Here is a 22,035-nt window from a genome sequence, read left to right as displayed (position 1 = left end):
GAATCTTGCTTGCACTATCTCACCAACTATGGCAAGACGACTCATTCGGCTGCAGTCGGAAGTAGACAAACGAACAGTTTCGGCTGCAGGTTTATTTTAACAGCATAAAGCGCTGCAGACTTAAGCAAAATAAAACTTTGCCTTGCTGGCATAAAGGTAAACCAAAATGAGAAAGGATAACAGTCCATGTGTGTACAGGTTCGCCTGCACCACTTTGCAGCAAACTTCAAAGACTCCACAGCCTGGAGACTTGTCTCTCCAGACTCGCCAACCACAGAAAAAAAAACAGGACTGAGCATTTAAATTTGCTCAGCCACACCCTAAGGGGAGGTAGTGTAAATGGCTTCCCACCCTCTTTGCCATTCACAAAAACACACACCCTTTCAGTGAGTTAACCCCCAGCATATAACATGCTGGCAGAAAGTTTTTAGGTTTCAGTTCACACAGGCTAGCAGCCGGAGTGACACATACCTCCCCTCATATATAACACCAGTGACTGTCACAGTCGTCAGACTTGAAGATTGCTGTTCACCAGAGGAAACCATCTAACTTGAAGCTGGAGCAGTTTTGCCTTGAGGAATGGGCAAAAATCCCAGTGGCAAGATGTGGAAAGCTCATAGAGACTTATCCAAAGAGACTTGCAGCTGTAATTGCTGCAAAAGGAGGCTTTACAAAGTACTGACTTTAGGGGAAGTTTTCAGTAATTTTGTCCTATTTGTTTGCTTCACAATAAATCTCTATCCATCTCTCTCACAAGTATCAATCTATTGAAATCCTGAACAAGCACTGATCGTGGGAACATATCCTAAAGCAACTGCAGATCAGTTACTTTTTTTTTTTTTAAAAAGGAGCTGATGTGCAGTACTCAACAGCAGCCAGTACACACTGACCCAAGCTGTGCACTGTGCACTGCAGCTCTGTTCATTTTATGCATCCACTGATTGGTCAGGGTGTCAAGTATAATATTACTGATCTGATATTGATGACTTATCAATAAAGAGAATCTCTCACCAGGTTATTGCTACTCTTTCCGAGAGCAGCATAGTGTAGGGGCACAGACCTCGATTACAGTGATGTATCACTTACTGGGCTGCTTCCTGCAGTTTTTATAAAATCATTTTTTATTTTTTTTTATCTGCTGTAGATCTCAGTTCTATGAATGCCGAGCTCTGTATAACCCCACCCACACCACTGATTGTGCATAGACAAAAAGCTGCCAATCAGTGGTGTGGGCAGGGTTATACAGAGCTCATGAATATCAAGAACTACACTACCGGACAGAAGTTCTCGCTTATCCATGTTAGGTTATAAGCTTTTATTTACATGACGTTAAATTCATCCATTGGGTTTATAAATTAGTCTTATGAAAGCTGAAACCCTCCCAAACTTGGCATAGGTTAAGAAAATAAATTGGCATCAATGCTGAAATATTGATCGTTTTAATGAACACAGAATGGTCAGATTTTGGTAAGACAAAAGTTTTGTCGCCTGGTCATATAATGCACCCAATCCTAGTTTACATCCTCACCAGTGCTCAGTAAATGATCGGTTAATTAGTGGGTGTGTATAAAAAGAAACCCAGCACCCCAGACCTTCATTTGAACTGCAACTTGAGCTCTGACAACATGCCAAAAATCCGCCCTGCGACCAAAGCCTTGATTATCAAGAGGCTGAAGACCAGATCCACTGCAGAGGTGGCTGGCACCTTTTAATGTGTCTCAGCGTCAAGTACAAAGAATTAAAAAAAAAAAGATTTGAAGAGACTGGAGATGTGTTTGACAAGCCCAGGTCCGGCAGACCCCGCAAGACAACTGCTCAGAAGGAACGTTTGTTGGTTAGAAAATCCAAAGCGAGCCCCTCTTCTACTGCAGCAGAGCTCCAACAGGCCTGGTCACCTCAAGTCCCTGTGTCAACTAGAACAGTTTGTAGGATTCTGTCTCGAAATGGCCTCCATGGTCGAATCAGTGCCCAGAAGACAGCACTAAAGAAAAGGCAAATAAAAAAACGTGTGGCATTTGCAAAGTCCTACAGCCTGCTAAACAGATGGACGCTGGAAAAGTAGCAGAAGGTGGATTTCTCTGAATCTTCAGTAGAATTACACCACAGCCGCCGCAAATACTGCAGGAGACCTACTGGAGCCCGTATGGATCCAAAATACACCCAGAAAACCGTTAAATTTGGTGGTGGAAAGATCATGGTCTGGGTTACATTCAGTATGGGGGTGTGCGAAACATTTGCAAGGTGGAAGGCAAGATCAATGGCCTAAAATATCAAGAAGTATTAGCTACCTCTTACATGCCAAATCATAAAAGGGGTCAAATTCTGCAGCAGGATTGTGCTCCATCTCATACAGCCATCTCTACAACAAAGTTCCTCCAGGCAAAAATGATCAAGGTGCTCAAGGACTGGCCAGCCCAGTCACAAGACATGAACATCATTGAGCATGTTTGGGGTAGGATGAAAGAGGAAGCTTGGAAGACAAAACCAAAGAATCTAGATGTACTCTGGGAGGCATGTAAGACGGCATTTATTGCTATTCCTGATGACTTCATTAATAAATTGTATGAATCATTGTTGAACCGCATGGATGCAGTCCTTCAAGCTCATGGAAGTCGCACAAAATATTAAATATGACTCTAATAGCACCACAACTTCATTCACCAATGTTATGCCACATATATTTGTATTTTAATATAATTATTTGTTTGAATATCACATTACTTTCTGTGGGCGACAAAACTTTTGTCTTGCCAAAATCTGACCATTAAATTATCAATATTTCAGCATTGATGCCAATTTATTTTCTTAACCGAAACCAAATTTGGGAGGGTTTCAGCTTTCAAAAGAGTAATTTGTAAAACCAATGGATGAATTTAACGTCCGGTTATAAGCTTTTATTTACATAACATGGATAAGCGACATAACTTCTGTCAGGGAGTGTACATGGCACCAGGTTTACTAGTCTTCTAGTGATGATACTCCTTTGTTCCTCATAATAATGCCCCTCAATGCCACCTTATAATAATAACCCTCTCCACTGTGCTAGTCATAATATTATGCATTTTTTTTATATAGCACGATCATATTTCGCATTGGGGCTCACAATCTATATTCCCTATCAGTAAGTCTTTGGAGTGTGAGAGGAAACCAGAGAACCCGGAGGAAACCCACACAAACACGGGGAGAACATACAAACTCCTTGCAGATGTTGTCCTTGGTGGGATTTGAAAACGGGACCCCAGCCCTGCAAGGCTGCAGTGCTAACCACTGAGCCACCGTGCTGCCCACTGCCTTCTTTTATATATCACCCTCCACTCTGCCTCCTTTTTTTTTTTTTTTTTAATACCGTGTTTCCCCCATTGTGCATCTGACGCACCCCCTGGGCCCCGTGAGGAGCCCGGAACCGGGCCCTTTTTGTGGCTGCTGGGGGTTGTAGTCACCGTGGCGGCGACCCGGTCACGTGGCTCAGGGTGGTCAAACCAGTGGCAGTCTATTTATGGGGTTTTTATGGTTTAATGTCAGACTACGCCACCCGTGGATTGCGGTCAGGATGAACCGCCGCTGCAGGCCACTGATGGTGCCGCTCACAGGCAGAAACAGCAGCAGGAGGTAATTAGAAAGACTCTTCTTTTCATCATAAAAATACATTGGGCTATTTTGAATAGTAGTGGACAACCCTTTTAAGTGTTGTGGGCTGATACGGCCCAATGCCAGAGCGGCACATCTGGCATTTACCAGAATTGCCAGATGAACAGTCCGACCCTCTTTGTGAACATGCTGAGACATGTGCAGAGGTCTCTGTGCATGGAGGGGAAAAAGGAAAAAAATAGCGGAGTTGTGCCGATCATCTTTTGTCACGTTTTGTGTTGTCTGTCTCAATTGTTAGAATTACAATGAAGGTAATGCATTACAAATTCTGCTCCATGATGTTGTCTTTAATATTTATTGTGATGTGGAAATTAACACAAGGAACACAGAAAAAATGATTGTATTTTTATGTTCTTTAAAGCAGTTGTCTGAAGGTCAACTTTGCAATTTACCCTCTTTATTAAAAATCCTCTTAGTTCTCAAACGGAGGAATTTTATGTTCTAGTATACAGCTCATTGCCTAGGGTACCGGCCACTCTGCTGTCCCAGTGTGGCTAGTAAGTAGGCAGGGAACTCTGCACAAGTAAACTCTGTGCTTTACAGCCTGCTTGTGCCGCTCTGGTGCTGGCGGGATGGCCGGGTCAGACAAGCTTCTGTCACCCATGCTTCTCCCGTGCTGCAGAGGCAAAGCTACATGTATGTGGAGTGTTTACTTGCCAGTTCTCCTAATAATGGAGAGGTTAGAGGGTTTGTTTATTTAGTTACTCTAACTTTATAACTCCAGTCTGCAAAAATGCTCTACATTGCACTTTGGTGACTGTCTCAAATGCATAAACTTGTAAATGGGTGTAATGAACTTGGGATTAACGCCAAGTGCTATATTAACTTGTGGGAGTGCAGATGCCAAAACTTAATAAAGCCTAGGAATTTAACTTATTTGTTCTACTTTATTAAAGAACAGCACCTGTACAGTTGTATTTAATGTGCCCACATAAAAATGGCAGCCATAAGGGAACCTTTTCTATGTATGAAGGGAATGGTACGGTGCAGCAGTGTGTACCTCCCCTCTTATTGTTATGAAACATGTATAACTTGTTATTTTAGAGTAGAACTATAATCCTCTCATGAAGATGTCATGCTGTGTTGAATCTCATTCTCCATTGCTGATTTTTTTATACATGGAATGTTAAGAACTCGCTATAAATAAACTGCTACAAATACATCTAGTTTAAAGGGAATCGGTCAGCAGGTTTTTGCTACCTCCTCTGAAAGCAGCATGGTGTAAGCAAAGAGAAGCTGAATCCAATGATGTATCACTTAACTACTGCAGGGGTGGGGAACCTCAGCCCACGGTGACCTTTTATCCGGCCTCGAGGACTGCAGTACTTGGGCCGGCCGCTGTATGTTGGGGGTCACCTGCCCATTAATTTCTTCTCGCTGTGAGCATGCGCACGCAGTATTCACTACTGAGCGTTGAGGCGCTTTCAATGAAAGATCACGTCCTGACACCAGTGCCAGCGTCAGGACGTACTTTGTGGGCAGAGTTGGCGTGATTTGTACGGCTCCCGAAGGATGGTATCCGTATCCAAATGGCCCTTGGCAGACAAGATTTCCCACCCCTGGATTACTGGGTGCAGCTATTCTGATACAATCAGTTTTTAGATTTAGCAATGCAGCAGAGCTGAGAAGGTTAACCCCGCCTGCACCAGGCTCTGTATACAGTGAGGTGCTTATCACAGAAGGGGGCGGAGTCAGACCAGGGCTCCCACACCAGCTAGTCACAGCAATGTTAATGACAAGGTGATTAAACCTTCTGTCTAAGTGAACAAAACCACACAGCCGGATATGTGATACATCATGGAATTCAGGATTGTATCCCCTTACCTCATGTTGTCCTCAGATTACCTAGCAAAACCCAACTGACAGATTTTCTTTTAAGAAGCATTTGCAGAATGGGCTAGTTAAAAACTAACAAACTCATCAGTTATTTACCCTCTGTGCTCCAGCAATGTCACTCCACTGTCTATCCTGTCTTTGTGACCAGTGCAGCCAATCACTAAGCTCAGTGTCTTTACTTCACTCTGGTAGTCCCTATCATTCATGTGATCCCTACAGCCATTCACGGGCACCTGGTGTCATGTGCCATATATGCAAAGTAAACCACCTAGGCCTGTGATTAGCGGACGTGGTCCCATTCATTGGACACCTCAGTGGCACATGATGGACCCCTTTATAATCAGTGGGTCTGTCATGCAACAGATCTGGTACGGTCATGGTTTCTATTTCCATGATAAAGACCAGTATAACAGAAAACCAAAATTAAGAGGCAGCACTTGCAGGGTAAATCCACAGTAAAGGGACAATGTTTCAAAGTTTTTTTTAAAGTTGAAGGAAGTCATAAGTCCATAGAGTTCAACCTATAGCCCAACATATTGATCCAGAGGAAGGCAAAAACCCCATGAGGCAGATGCTATTTGTCCCGTATTTGGGGGGGAGGGAGGGGAATTCTCTCCTGACTCCACATATGGCAATTTCCTATAACCTATAATAATGTATTTTTCAAGAAATACATTCAGGCCCTCCTTGAAACTAAGTAGAATTAAACATTACATTATCACACGGCAGAGAGTTCCCTAGTCTCACTGACCTTACAGTAAAGAATCACCTTCTGTTATGATTTAAACCATCTTTCCTCTAGACCAGGGATGTCAAACTGAAACACAGAGGGCCAAAATGAAAAACTTAGACAAAGTCACGGGCCAATCAGTATACAGTATAATGGGTCGCCCATAGTCCTCCATACAGTATAATGCGTCCTCCACACAGTATAATGGGCCTCACGTAGACCTCCATACAGAATATTGACCCCACATAGGTGTGGCGGTTCTGGTGTCGCAGGCCAAATATAACGGTCAGATTTTGTCCACGGGCTGGAGTTTGACACGTGTGCTCTAGACCATACACGTCAAACTATGGCCTGTGGGCCAAATATGGCCCACAGGGTGGTTATATTTGGCCTGCGACACCAGAACCACCACCCCTATGTGGGACCATTATTCTGTATGGAGGAAAATGTAAACTAAGCCTTAGTTTTTCCAAACGGAATATCCCATAAGATAAATAACCTGTCTTGGTATTGTAGTTCACCCATTCCCTTAATGACCTTGGTTGCTCTTCTCTGTAGCCACTTTTCTTCAGCTATGTCCTTATACAGTAGAGCTCAAAATTGTACACATTATTCTAAATGTGGCCACACTAGTGACTTGTATAGAGGCAAAACTATGTTCTCGTCATGTGCATCTATGCCTCTTTTTAAGGCATCCCATTTATTTGTCTTGGCAGCAGCTGCCTGACACTGATCACTAAAGTTGAGTTTGCCATGCACCCACATGCCCACATTACAGTGACCATTTTACCCATTTTATTACAGTTTAGTACATGATTATACATTTATTTCCTCTGTCTAAGGACACATTACATTTATCTACATTAAAATTAAATTGCCATTTCTCAGTCCAAGCCTCCAGCTTAAGTAAATCCTTTTATAATATTAAGTTATCCTCCTCTGTATTGATTACATTGCAGAGTTTAGTATCATCTGGAAATATTGAAATTCTACTGTTGGGCCCTCTTATTCTTAACATATTTATAAATTCCCTTATAGAGGGCCCAATACGGACCCCTGTCATACCCCACTGTTAACTTTTGACTCAATCTGAGTGAGTTCAGTTAATAATCACTCACCCTCCCCTATTTTCCTATCACTCAGCCAATTGTTCACTCAGTCACATATTTTCCCCTAGTCCCATTATTCTTATGTTCTACCTTGAGTGTGGCACTGTAGCAAATGTCTTTGAAGCGCAGTGGATGTTGTCTTTATGGACTTTTCAATCGTCCAGTCTGGAACTTGTCTCCTCAGGTCCTGTCAAACTAATCTAATCTATCTCTCATAAATCCATGTTGATGCTGGCTCATGAGGTTATTCTTACTGAGATACTACAGGATAGCATGTCTTGGGAAACCCTCAAGGATTTTACCCACCGCCAAGGTTAAATTTGCTGACCTATAATTTCCAGGCTCAGATTTTATCCCCTTTTTGAATATTGGCACCACATTTGCTATGCGCCAGTCCTGTGGTACAGACCCTGTTATTATGGAATCTGTGAATATTAAAAATAACGATTTGTCTATCCTGGTACTTAATTCCTTCAGTACTTGGGGGTGTATGCCATCCGGGCCCAGGGGTTTGTCTATTTTAGTGATTTTTGAGGTGTTGCCATACTTCCTGCTGGGTTGAACAGGTGACATTTAATGGAGAATTTTCTTGTCTAAATACTGCAGAGAAAAGTTTTGCAAATTGGCCCTTCTCTCATCCTCTTCCACCATTTCACCCATATTATTTTTGATGGTGCCAACATGATCCTTTTTGAGTTTTTTACTGTTTATGTACCGTATTTTGTGGACTATAAGACGCACCCCAAATTATGGGGAGGAAAATGGGGATTTTTTTTTTTTTTTATAAAATGGGGGTCCGTCTTATAATCCGAATTTGATATCTTACCGGGCGGCGGTGGAGCAGGCTCACAGGAGGCAGGGTTCGCTGCTGCAGGAAGTCAGCGGCAGGAGTAGTGCAATGCTGCGGGCCCTGGCCTGGAAGGATAGGGTGTCCCAATGGTGCGAGGCTGTGGGCCCTGTGCTTCAACAAGATTTAGGCAGGAGCGGAGTCCCCGCTCTACCCATTGATTTTCGGTGGACTTGAGGAAAATGGCCTTTGGAAGAGACGCATGTGCAGATTGAGATCTTGGCTCGTCATTGACCTGAGATCTAAATCTGCGAATGCGCCGCCGGAGGCGGCCATTTTCCTGAAGCCCACTGCCGTGATTTAGGATTACATGGGATGCCGACAACTACTGGACAAACCCATGTTAGCTCTGCTTTGCAGTATAAAATAATAATAAACACAAATGGTGACCGGCTGCAGAGTTCACATGACATTGCTTATGACTGCCGTGAGACAGCGCATAGATTGGGGGAATACCCAGTTCGGGGAGATTAGGTGTTTTTATTTTTTGAGGTTTTAAGACAAAGTTGTGCAGTAATGGAAAACCCCTTCAATAAAGAATGTGCTGGCTGCTAGTAGAGGAGGCATGGGAGCGTACTCCATACTGCATTATCAAGGCGTTCTGGGCATTGCCTTCTTCGCTTCCTCTTGTCAGGGTTGCAGGTCATCAGAAGTGTGTTAAATTGTGTATAATTTTATTTATTTATTTTTTTATCTGATACTGAGGGGAAAATATTGCTGACAATCTTGTAAACTTAACTTGTACATTGTATAATATAGAATCTTTCTCCCCAAAGTAATGTAATGTAATGTATCTTTCTTTCCAGACCTACATAGGTAGCGTGGTTATATCTCTCAACCCCTACAGATCGCTGCCCATTTACACACCGGACAAAGTGGAAGAATACAGAAATCGGAACTTTTATGAACTGAGTCCACATATGTGAGTATTGTGTGTACTTCACTAATCCTATAGAATTAATTGTGCTGGAGATTACAGAAAATGTGCCATCAGATAAAGATGCCCAGTTTAAGTGTTTGATTTAAATGGAGTGACCACCTTTGGGGACTATTTTTTTTTCTTAATGCATGCAATTGGGGCTAAACATTTTTGTAATTGGGTTTCATTAAAAATGTTGCACCATTTGCCTCCTATAGCCGCTGTATTATATGGTCTATTGCTGGCTGCAGAATGAGGTAACGGGGTTGGCCATATCTCTTTTTTCATATGTTATGGTTATTTCGACATGACCAGTTCTCCTCCTGCTGGTTAGTGCAGCTCTACTCACAGATCTCCCATCCATACAATGGCTTCTGATGGAGGAGCAGTGACAACACCTGTCCATCAGTCTTGTCCAATAGAAAACCTCACATGGGAAAGCTGCTTTGCTGCTGGAGGAGACTAATGGACAGGCATGTCAGCATAGTTCGATCCTTTTCTCTCGGATGAGGAGAAGATGGAGAAAAAATGTCTCAATCTTCTTCATTCGATCAGTATGCGGAGATTGGACTGCACTCAGATGTCATCAGAGTGCAGTCTGGTGTTTCTCACGCACTCCTTGATTTGCATGGCCGAGTGCTATCTGAATATCTGATCAAACTCTGGCCTGCAGTGATTTTTTTTTTTTTCCTCTGGCAGTCTGTCCAAGGAAAAAATTGGACGCGTGCTGGGCCCCATAGACTAACATTGGTCCGAGTGCAATGCGATATTTTGCCTGATCACACTTAGACTGAAAATACGCTTGTGTGTGCCTAGCGTAATAAGAAGCAAAAATGAAGTGATCACTCCAGGACTTAATTTACACTTCTATTGTGCGGACTATATAGTAATCGAAATCCCAAAGAATATCCCTGTAAGAAGTAATCTAGCGCTCGCTGTGGTCCAGTCTCTTCTGGAATGTAAGCGCTTGACATTCAGCTATTAAAGAGTCTGAGTGGAGCATTGGCCTTTTGGACAGTGGCCCCAAGCCACACGCACTGGATTGTGTAACCGCTGACAGAATGGGACACGCTGCTCCCAAATTATACCAAGTCAGCATATTCCCTTTCTTTTTTGGTACTTCATTACAATGCTCCATGCACCAAAAAATAGAATCTGAGATCAGTAACACAAGGAGGCTTTGTCCTGTGGAATACAAGCCTTTGTCTGCACTCGAGCTACACAGCATGTAATAGAAGGAATGATGCATTCCGATTTCAGAATGTTACATGCTATATTACTTTTATATGAATCCATACAAAACTAATTGTTTCGATACAGTGCTCCATATGTCTTCATTGCTACCGATCTGCATCATTTTGGGGTATGTGTGTTTGCTGTAGATCCACGGCAGATATCCGAGGCGGCTCTTAGATTTCTGCCACAAACTTAGTTTGAGACGTTTTGTGGGTGTTTTTCATATGGATTTCAGTAAATAAATATATTTATTGTAAAGCAAAAAACAACTGTAATACACCTTGTGATACCCATATGAAAAAAATGTACTAATTAAAAAAAAAAAAACCGAGTGATCACAAAGAAAATGTAGAATATTTAGCCACAGGACTAGTCTAGTTTCAAAAGTGGTAAGAATGCAAAAAATGAGATACTGTAAATTGACTTGTTGCTTATAAATACTTAATTACCAACTGTCCCAGATTTCCGGAGACTGTGTCCAAGAGGGGATGGAGTTTATATCAATCCTGCCCAAAAGTGGGTGTTCCAGAATAGCAGGAAGCATTCTCTGGAGGGTGGTGGTGTTTTTAGGAGGGACATATAGTTGGGGTAAGACTTTAAAGGTTATCCAATATTTTAGTATTGATGACTTTTCCTTTCCTTAGGATAGGTCATTAATGTCTGATTAGCTGTGGTCCAACACCGGGCATCCCCGCCGATCAGCTGTTATTGGTGTCATCTTTGGCCGCTGGCCGGAAGAATTCGCTTGCGGAGCTGGCCGTCTTCTGAGAGTGGACGCCGCAGGGTACTACACATCCGCCTCCTATTGATTTGAATGTGTAGTGGCCGAGGCTTGGTTCGATCGGAAGACAGACAGTTCTGCAAGTAAGGACTGCCAACCGCCGCCACAGATTGCAGCTGTGTTTTGTGCCAGACCCTGGCCAATCAGACATTGATGTCATTTGTTCTATAGACTTCATTAGCAGAGTGTAATCCTTTGTCTTGGTTAGTAACTAGTGTTGAGCGAGTATGTTCTATTAACCCTTTCGCCGAGTATGCTCGGGCCGAGCTCCGAGTATTTACAGCTGCTCGGTGATAAGGTTGAATCGCTCCTGTGTGCTTGATTTGCAACTGTCTGACAGCTTTATTACATGTGAGGAATGTGTAAGAAATAGACATTCCTCACATGTATTAAAACTGTCAAACAGTCGCAAATCATGCACACGGGAGCGATTCAACCATATCACCGAGCAGCTATAAATACTCGGAGCTCGGCCCGAGCATACTCGGACAGAACATACTCGCTCAACCCTATTAGTAACTTGCTCATTTGCTTTAAAGCCACCAGCTACGATCCAGTTGCCTCTTGCAAATTTGAGATAAATAGTTCTCTAATTTACAATTCCAATGGATTCATGCTGCATGGACCAGTCACTGGCAGCATTATTGCTCGCTCTGTCTTTTTTTCCGCCTCCTCTCCATCGAGAAGTAGATGGGTGTTTCTGCCAATTGGAGGTCTCCAAACATCTACTCACTCTTTCCTCTCACAGCATTCAGTCTCAGAGCCGCTGCTTCATTCCCGTTATCACGCCTCTCTTCCCAAGTTTTCTGTATACAGTTGTACAATAATTAAATTTTTATGGGGAGTGAGGTAGGTTCTTGTAAAAAGCAAAGCGATCGTGAAAAAGAAAATGACCTGTTTAAATTTAGGTTTTTGTGTTAAATGTATTGTTAAAAATGTGATGTTTTTTTTTTTCATAACATGATCTTTATTAAAAAATAAAACAAAATGAATAATCTTGCAATTTTTACAGTGGCCCTGTGCTTATCCGCAGAGGCAGGGCTGCAATGACGGGTAACTCCTCTGTACACAGCTGATCCCACAGGATCCACAAATCCCAATGAGCGATGTCTGTTCCCCTCCATTTACAATTACCTTTGCACACGCTCATTAGATGCTTCAATACAAAAAATAGGGCTGGAATCTGTTCATGGTGGTTAATGTACGAGTGTAACTTCCTGCTTATTTAGGAAATTAGAATCTTAAAAAGCCCCATAGGCCAGTGTGAATATTGCAAGATTTCTACTTATTTTTATTATTTGTGCTACAGATTGTGATTGGGGGGAAAAAACATTGCCAAGAAAATACATTCAACACAAAAACCTGATTTTTAAACAATCGTCAATTTTCTGATGACTAATAACCTGCAGGCAGGAGCTACAAGAAGTTGCTTTCCATGAAAAAGATACAAAGTTACAAAACTTCACATGTACTAAGTTCTTTGGAGACGAATGTTGTGAGCCTTGTATATTGTGAAGGATCGGTTATTATGCTGCTAAGATCTCGTTCTGGTTATGAGGCATCATCACCTGGAATATCCTCAAGGCAGGGTTTGGTCTGACAAGAAGCTGAGATCATAGAACATATGTTGTGAAAACTGACAGCTATTTTCCAGGCCATGTGACAGGGATTGTCCGTGCTTCATAATTCATCAATCAATTGTTTCGTTTTTTTCTTTGCCTTTTTGTACATGACAGGAGGTGAAGTCCTGACTGATTAGGATTGTACCTACACGAAGGCTTTCATTGCTGGCAGGTGGTCCAAAGGAAGCCTAGGGAAGAGCTTAGCTGTGTAGAAAGCTGACGGATAACTGATCAGTAACCGGTGTGCACAGATGAAGGCAAACCTAAACTTTGGTCTCTTTCAGGCTGAAAAGAAATCCCCCCCCCCCCCCCCCCCCCCCGCCCATGATCAGCCACACTTTCCCTAGGACAGTCCACCTAGTGATTCTGTAAATGTCCGCTCCATCACTAACATGCCATTGTTAGCCATACACAGGTACATCCCACTGATATGGCCAGGCTGGGTACCGCCACCGCTAAAATCATCATTCTTGCTGAAAGATCAAAAAATGTCATTTTATTTGGGTACTCAAAGTAACCACAGCCATATGTTATGTATTTAGAAGGATTGACTTTTTCCACAGAGATAACACCCTGATCTGATTAGAAAGCAATATCCTTTTTTAAAATTTTTCTTTTCAGTAACAGCAAATGTCTTGGAAAGCTAGAGCAATGTTGGCAGATGCTCCCTCTTCCATCACAGTCTTCAGCTGTATCGGCATGCAGGATGCTGAAACAGTTGAAAGTATGATGCGGGTGGGGGGCCCATAGCTGCCGCGTGGTCTGGCACTGTATGGGACCTAGTGATATCAACCAAGCATTGAGGAATAGACCTCAATCACTGACTTTAACCAGTTCATCAGCAGCTGGGATGTGTATTATATGGTATGTAGTTTCAGCAGCTCGATGATTAAAATGAGGCTCCTAAACCACTCGGGACATCCATATGGCGCAGAACATGCGTGTAGATGTTTAGGAGTCTCATTTTAATCATAGAGCTGCTGAATATTTAAAATGTTATAATGGAGGTTAACTCGTTTCTGACATTATACGTAATAATACGTATCTGCGCCGTGGGCCTATTGGAGCAGGTACATATTATTACGCCTTGGTGATCAGGCTCGCACACAGGCATCTGTATGCTATATAATCAATCGGCCTGCAAAAATTGAAAGCCCCATAGTGGGACAAAGTGTAAAAGTAAAAAAAAAGGTATCAAAGTGAAAAAAATAAATAAATAAATCGCTGTAAAAATGTTTAAAAAAACAAACAAAAATATATACTGTACCCATAAATAAATATTAATATGAAAAAACAAAACAAAAGTACACATTTGGTATCACCGTGTCCTGACCTATAAAACTGTCCCACTAGGTAACCCCTTTAGTGAACACTGAAAAAAAAAAAATAATAAATAAAACAGTTTTTTGCTTCGCTTTTTTATCATACCGCCAAACAAAAAAATTGAATAAAACGCGATCAGAAAGACGAATGTAAATAAATGGTACCTCTGAAATCGTCATCTTGTGCCACAAAAAAACAAGCTGCCATACAGCTCCATCAGCCGAAAAATAAAAAAGTTATAGCTCTCAAAATAAAGCGATGCAAAAAAATAATTTTTTCTATAAAAGTTTTTGTGTAAAAGCGCCAAAACCTAAAAAAAATATAAATGTGGTACCACAGTAAGCACACTGACCTGAAGAATAAAGCTGCCCTATCAATTTACCACATGCAGAACAGCATAAAAAACTCACAGTTCCTGAATTGTTGTTTTTTGTTTATTCTGCCTCCCAAAAATCGGAATAGAATCGATCAAAAAATGTAATGTGCCCAAAAATGTTACCAATAAAAACGTCAAGTTGTCCCACAAAAAGTAAGCCATCACATGCCTCTATCAGCCAAAATATGGAAAAATTATAGCGCTCAAAATATGGTGATGCAAAAACTAGTCTTTGCAAAAAAAGGTTTTTTTTAATGGGTGGCAGCTGTCAATCATAAACCGATATGAATCTGGTATCGCTGTAATCGCACCAACCTGAAAAATAAAGTCGTCTAATTACTTATACCGCACGAGGAAAGGCGTAAAAAAAAAAGGGGTTTGGGATTTTTTCAAAAGTAAAGAAAAGAAAAATGATGACGATATGGCGACTAGTGTTGAGCACAAGTGCTCGCTACTTGAGTTTGCACCGAGTATCGCGGGTGCTCGAGTTGCATGCTTCACTGGCAAAAAAAATCTCACGAGGATTGGCTGCCATGCACGACCGATCCCCGCATGTTTTTTTTGGGTGCCTAACAATCATGAAACACGAGGGGCGGAGACTCGAGCATGTCACTTGAGCACCTGCGATACTTGGTGCGTACCTGAGTACCCGATGCAAACTCAAGTAGCGAGCACTTGTGCTCAAGACTAACGACAACTTATTCAATATGATGACCTAATGTCATCAAATTCTGTGTAGTACCTCTGGGTTCAAAATGTTCATTATACCCCTTGATAAAATCCTTGAGGGGCGTAGTTTCCAAAATGGGGTCACTTGTGGGGGGTTTCCACTATTTAAGCGTATCAGGGGCTCTCCAACCACGACATGGTGTCCGCTCTCAATTCTTGCCAATTTTGCGTTCAAAAAGTCACACAGTGCTCCTTCCCTTCTGAACCCTGCCGTGCACCCAAACAGTGTATTCTCCCCACATATGGGGTATCTGCTTACTCAGGAGAAATTGCACAACAGTTTTTGGGGTACATTTTCTCCTCTTACCCTTGTGAAAATAAAAAATGTGGGGATAATTTGATCATTTTTGTGGAAAAAGTTGGTGTGGTGTTTTTTTTTTTTTTTTTTTTTTTTCACGGCTCCATGTTATAAACTTCTGTGAAGCATTTGGGGGTCCAGGGTGCTCACCACACATTGAGAGAAGTTCCCTCAGGGGTCTAGTTTCCAAAATGAGGTCACTTGTAGGGGGTTTCCACTGTTTAGGCAAATCAGGGGCTCCCCAAACGCATCATGGCGTTCGCTAATTATTCAAGCAAATTTTACATTCAAAAAGTCAAATGGCACTCCTTCCCTTCTGGACCCTACCGTGCTCCCAAACAGTGGTTTTCCCCCACATTTTGGGGTCCATTTTTTCCTGTTACCCTTGCGCAAATAAAAAAAAATTGGGGTCTAAATTAACATTTTTGTGAAAAAAGTTAAATGTTCATTTTTTTTTTTTTTCTTCCACATTCCAAAAATTCCTGTGAATCTCACATGAAGGGTTAATAAACTTCTTGAATGTGGTTTTGAGCACCTTAAGGGGTATAGTTTTTAGAGTCCTGTCACTTTGGGGTATTTTCTGTCATAAAGGCCCCTCAAAGTCACTTCAAATGTGATGTGGTCTATAAAAAAAATAAAAAAAAATGGTGTAAATTTTGTTAAAAAAATCAGAAATTGCTGGTCAACTTTTAAACCTTTATAACTTCCTAACAACAACAAAAAAAAATTGGTTCCAAAATTGTGCTGATGTAAAGTAGACATGTGGGAAATGTTATTTATTAACTATTTTGTATAACATATCTCTCTGATTTAAGGGCATGAAAATTCAAAGTTTGAAAATTGCGAAACTTTCAAAATGTTCGCCAAATTTCTGATGTTTTTCCCAAATAAACGCAAGTGATATGTTACCACAATCATGAAGGACAATATGTCATGAAAAAAAACAATCTCAGAATCAGTGGGATTGGTTGAAGCGTTCCAGAGTTATTGCCTCATAAAGTGACAGTGGTCAGAATTGTAAACATTGGCCTGGTCATTAACCGGTTCCCGACCGCCCACTGTAGATAAACGTCGGCGCTTGCCGGGCTCTGTGCAGCGCCGACGTTTAAAAACGGTGGGTGGTCTCGCAGCGCTCAGGACCCCCAGGGTCCTGCAAGCGCTGCGATTCCGGTGCAGAGCGTTAGCTCTGACAGGGAACATCATCGGGACCTGATTAGATCAGGTCCCAGTGATGTTAACCCTTAGCTGTCTTCTATATGCTGTGATCTATAGTGATCGCGGCATATAGGAGACAGCAGGAGGAGAGGGGGTCGTCAACTTACCTCTCCGAAGACCTCCGAGTCCTTCCAGGACCTGGGGTTGCTATGGCAGCTGGAGGTCACATGACCGCCTCCAGCTCTGCCATATATGGTGTCCTGTCTGGCTCAGCTGCAGCTGTAGCCAGACAGGAGACTCTGACTGAAACAGTCAGGGAAGATCTCATGTAATGTAATATATGTCTATTACATTACATGAGATCAGAGATCAGAAAAATAAAACTTAATGTCCCATACAGGGACTAAGAAAAAATGTGAAAAAAAGTAAAAAAAAAGTTTTTAAACTATTAATAAAAAAATCACAAAATAAAATAAATAAAATATTAAACCAATAAATCCGTATATTTTTACAAAACCAAAAAAAGTACACATATTTGGTATCGCCGCGTCCGAAACAACCCGAGCTATAAAACTGTCACACTAATTAACTCCTTCTGTGCACACCGTAATAAAAATAAATAAAAAACGGAGCAAAAAAATATGCTTTTTCATCATATTGCCAAACAAAAAGTGGAAAAAAATGCGATCAAAAAACAAAATAGAAATAAAAATGGTACCACTGAAAACGTCATCTTGTTACGCAAAAAAAAAGCCGCCATACAGCTCCATCAGCCGAAAAATAAAAAAGTTATAGCGCTCAGAATAAAGCAATGCAAAAAATATATTTTTTTCTATAAAATAGTTTTATTGTGTAAAAGCGCCAAAACATATAAAAAATACAGTAAGTGTAGTATCGCTGTAAACGTACTGACCCGAAGAATAACGCTGCCTGATCACTTTTACCACACGCAGAACGGCATAAAAAAAAACTCAAAAAACAATTCCTGAATTGTTTGTTTTTGTTAATTTTACCTCCCAAAAAACGGAATAGAAAGCGATCAAAAAATGTCACGTCCCCAAAAATGGTACCAATAAAAATGTCAACTCGTCCCGCAAAAAACAAGCCGTCACATGACTCTGTCGGCCGAAATATGGAAAAATTATAGCTCTCAAAATATGGTGATGCAAAAACTAGATTTTGCAAAAAAAGCGTCTTTTAGTGTGTGACAGCTGTCAGTCATAAAAACCCGATATAAATCTGGTATCTCTGTAATCGCACCGACCCGAAGAATAAAGTAATCTAATCAGTTATATCACACTAGGAACGGCGTAAAAAATAAATAAAACCAATTCTTCACCTGCTACTGATGTGTTTATTATGTCCCCAAAGATCCCAGTAAGGCTCTGCTCACATTTATCCTGTGCTCTGCGCTGAGCACTTACACCAGAGTTTCCGTGTAAATCTCTGAAATACATGATTCAGCCGGAACCCATGACGGAAGATTCCCTGTAATGAGACAGATATAGGCCACTGTGGACGCCGTCTAGCCTGGGATCCCACTGTGTCATTTGTTTTAGGCGTGCATAAAAGTGCGGTTGGCCACAGTTTTGTGCACTTCTGAAAAAAAGGACACCGCTACACAGAGGCCAGACGGTGTCCAGAGTAACTCTGCTGCCTCATTACAGTGAATGGATCCCGCAGGGGTTTCATCTGAATTACATCACTTGGAAATTTAGATGGAAACCCCGATGTAAGTGCTCAGCCTAGAGCGCCGGATAAATGTTACGTAAAATGTTCCCAATAAAAGCTTCAACTCAGTCCTCAAAAAAAGCTAGTCCCCACTCAGGTCCGTCATCTGTTAAAAATTTAAGGGACTTCCAAGTTACTGGTAGCAGAAAGGCTCTGGAAAAGCAAAATGACCCTTGCCCCCCAAAAGAAATTCAGAAAATTTTGTGCTCCCAAATCCAAATGCCTATTCTACAATAATTTGTTCTCCAATTGTCAAATAGCACTCCGTCCCCCCCAGATCTCGCCGTATGGCTGAGCGGTACGATACAGCCACATATGGGGTATTGACACTTTTAGAAGAAATTGTGTGACACATTTCGGCACCATTTTTACCCATTGCCCTGTGTGAAAATGTAAAATCTGAGGGTAAAACATTTTTTTGTGGTAAAAATATAATTATGATTTTTTCACTGCCCAATGGTATAAATTTAAAAATTAAAAAATGCTCACTACTTCCCTAGATGAATTCCTTGAGAGGTGTAGTTTACAAAATGGGGTCATTTGTGGAGGTTTCTGCTGTTTTGGCATGTCAGCGACTCTTCAAATGTGACATGGTGTCTGCTGCCTATCCCAGCCAATATAGCGCTCCTTTCTCTTCCGAACCCTGCCGTACACCAAAGCAGTGGTTTTCCCCCACATATGGGGTATCGGCGTACTCAGGAGAAATTGTACAACAAATTTCATGGTGCAATTTCTCCGGTTATCCTTATGATAATGCAAAATTAGGGGATGAAAAACATTTTTTATGGCAAAAATGTGAAAATTTTATTTTCACGGCTCAATATTATAAACTTCTGTGAAGCAGCTGGGGGTGCAAGGTGCTCACCACACATCTAGATAAGTTCCCTAAGGGGTCTAGTTTCCAAAATGGTGGCACTTGTGGGGGGTTTCCGCTGTTTAGACACATTAGGGGCTCCACAAATGTGACATGGCGTCCGCTAATTATTCAAACAAATTTTACATTCAAAAAGTCAAGTGGCGCTCCTTCCCTTTCAAACCCTGCCATGTGCCCAAACAGTAATTTGCCTCCACATATGGGGTATCTGCATGTTCAGGAGAAATTGCACAACAAACTTCATGGTGCAATTTATCCCGTTACCCTTATGATAATACAAAATTAGAGAATGAAAAAGATTTTTTGTGGGAAAAATGTGAAAATTTTATTTTCACGGCTCAATATTATAAACTTCTGTGAAGCAGCTGGGGGTGTGAGGTGCTCACCACACATCTAGATAAGTTCCCTAAGGGGTCTAGTTTCCAAAATGGTGGCACTTGCGGGGGGTTTCCACTGTTTAGTCACATTAGGGGCTCCCCAAATGCGACATGGCGTCTGCTAATTATTCAAACAAATTTTACATTCAAAAAGTCAAATGGCGCTCCTTCCCTTTCAAACCCTGCCATGCGCCCAAACAGTAATTTGCCTCCACATATGGGGTATCAGCGTGTTCAGGAGAAATTGCACAACAAATTTCATGGTGCAATTTATCCTATTACCCTTATGATAATGCAAAATTAAGGGATGAAAAACGGTTTTGTGGGAAAAATGTGAAAATTTTATTTTTACAGCTCAATATTATAAACTTCTGTGAAGCACCATGGGGTTCAAGGTGCTCACCACACATCTAGATAAGTTCCCTAAGGGGTCTAGTTTCCAAAATGGTGTCACTTGTGGGGGGTTTCCACTGTTTAGGCACATCAGGAGCTCTCCAAACGCAACATGGCGTCTGCTAATTATTCAGACAAATTTTACATTCAAAAAGTCTAATGGCGCTCCTTCCCTTCCGAACCCTGCAGTGCGCCCAAACAGTGGTTTTCCACCACATATGGGGTATCAGCACGCTCAAGAGAAATTGCACAAAAAAATTTGGGGTCCATTTTTTCCTGTTACCCCTGTGAAAATAAAAAAAATTGGGTCTAAAGTAACATTTTTGTGAAAAAAGTTAAATGTTAATTTTTTTTTTCCACATTCCAAAAATTCCTGTGAAGCACCTGAAGGGTTAATAAAGTTCTTGAATGTGGTTTTGAGCACCTTGAGGGGTGCAGTTTTTAGAATGGTGTCACTTTTGGGTATTTTCTGTCATAAAGACCCCTCAAAGTGACTTCAAATATGATGTGGTCCCTAAAAAAATGTTTTTGTAAATTTTGTTGGAAAAATGAGAAATCGCTGGTCAACTTTTAACCCTTATAGCTCCCTAACAAAAAAAAATTTTGTTCCAAAATTGTGCTGATGTAAAGTAGACATGTGGGAAATGTTATTTATTAACTATTTTGTGTGATATATCTCTCTGATTTAAGGGCATGAAAATTCAAAGTTTGAAAATTGCAAAATTTTCTAAATTTTCGCCAAATTTCCGATTTTTTCACAAATAAACGCAAGTTATATGGAAGAAATTTTACCACTATCATGAAGTACAATATGTCATGAAAAACTTTCTCAGAATCAGGGGAATACGTTGAAGCGTTCCAGAGTAATTACTTCATAAAGTGACAGTGGTCAGAATTGAAAAAATTGGCCCGGTCACGAAGGCAAAAACAGGCTCTGGCGCGAAGTGGTTAACGTGCAAACCACCCTGGAGGGTAAAGGGATTGTCCACTTTTAAAATGTCATATTTTTAAGGTCACATTCTGACATGGAATTCATGCTTGCCGATTTTGCACGTATGTTTTACTCTGAAACACTGTGGCATTTCAGAGAAAGAGTTAGTTTAATAGACTCCGGGGACCGAAATGCACAGGAGACTAGTCGGACAGGTGGGTCCCCGGTGGCTTCTCTCCGCTTGCTGGCCTGGTGTAACATGTCTCCCTATATAAGCATGCAGGGAGAGAGCGGTCAATGCAGGTGGCGAGAAGACACTAGGGACCCCTCTGTTTGACTAATCGCCCATGCGTTACAGAGATAAACATACGCAGTGTTGGACTGGGGTGTCAAGGGCCCACCAGTAACCAGGGCCCCACTTTTCAGCTACATGAAAATGTGACATTATCGTCAATCACAATTTTATAAATGAATTGGGTAGATTGTTAAATGAATAAAATGCTGCCTTTCTCTGTACATAGTGATTCCAGTATATTGTGCCAAGTACTACTCATATAAGAGGGTGGTGGCCCACTACTGCACATGGGCCCACCGGAGGATTCTCCTGTTCGCCTGTGGGCCAGTCCAAGCCTGAACATACGGAGCTGAAATCACGCAGCCAGTGCCTGATTCATGTTGTCCGTGGATTTGGCAGAATGTGTCCGCCATCAGGTTCCCTTTAACCATTAGCTTTACTCACAGACCGCTGCTCCAGGGCTGCCTCTTGTCAGCTCCTTGGCACGTGAACACTGCAGTCAACCACTAGGCTCAGCAGTGCTACCAAGGTGGATAACCTGCTGTAGACATGACATCACTTCTGCAGCTGAGTCAACAAAGACCGGGGAGGCAGCTAAAGGTGACAGTGCTAATTTTCTAATTTTATTATTTTTAGGCAGGGTAAACCTATGCACTTTTAAAACTTAGAATTGGACACCCCCTCTAAGGATTTTTTTCACATTTATGTTGAATGTGACAGAACTGTCATTAATATCAATGTCTTCTGTTCCTATAAAGAAATAGAAAGCATTGTAACACAGATGTGAATGTAGCCTAAGCAATGAACTGTTTCACTTTTTATTTT

General features: G+C 41.5%; 1 protein-coding gene across 5 annotated transcripts in view; it reads left to right on the top strand.

The window, feature by feature from the left end:
• MYO1B (myosin IB) overlaps positions 1-22,035 on the top strand; it is a 280,385-nt gene that overhangs the window by 59,473 nt on the left and 198,877 nt on the right. For all 5 annotated transcript variants that reach the window (XM_073647879.1, XM_073647883.1, XM_073647882.1 and 2 more), the window contains exon 3: positions 8,977-9,092. In XM_073647879.1, coding sequence (XP_073503980.1) covers positions 8,977-9,092 — 116 coding nt within the window. The remainder of the gene's footprint in view (positions 1-8,976; positions 9,093-22,035) is intronic.

This window comes from Phyllobates terribilis, unplaced genomic scaffold, assembly GCF_046119375.1.
Source record: "Phyllobates terribilis strain yellow unplaced genomic scaffold, ASM4611937v1 Scaffold_9__5_contigs__length_417890890, whole genome shotgun sequence".
NCBI lineage: Eukaryota > Metazoa > Chordata > Amphibia > Anura > Dendrobatidae > Phyllobates > Phyllobates terribilis.
Note: the sequence above shows the minus strand (reverse complement) of the source record. Positions and strands in the feature narration are given on the sequence as shown.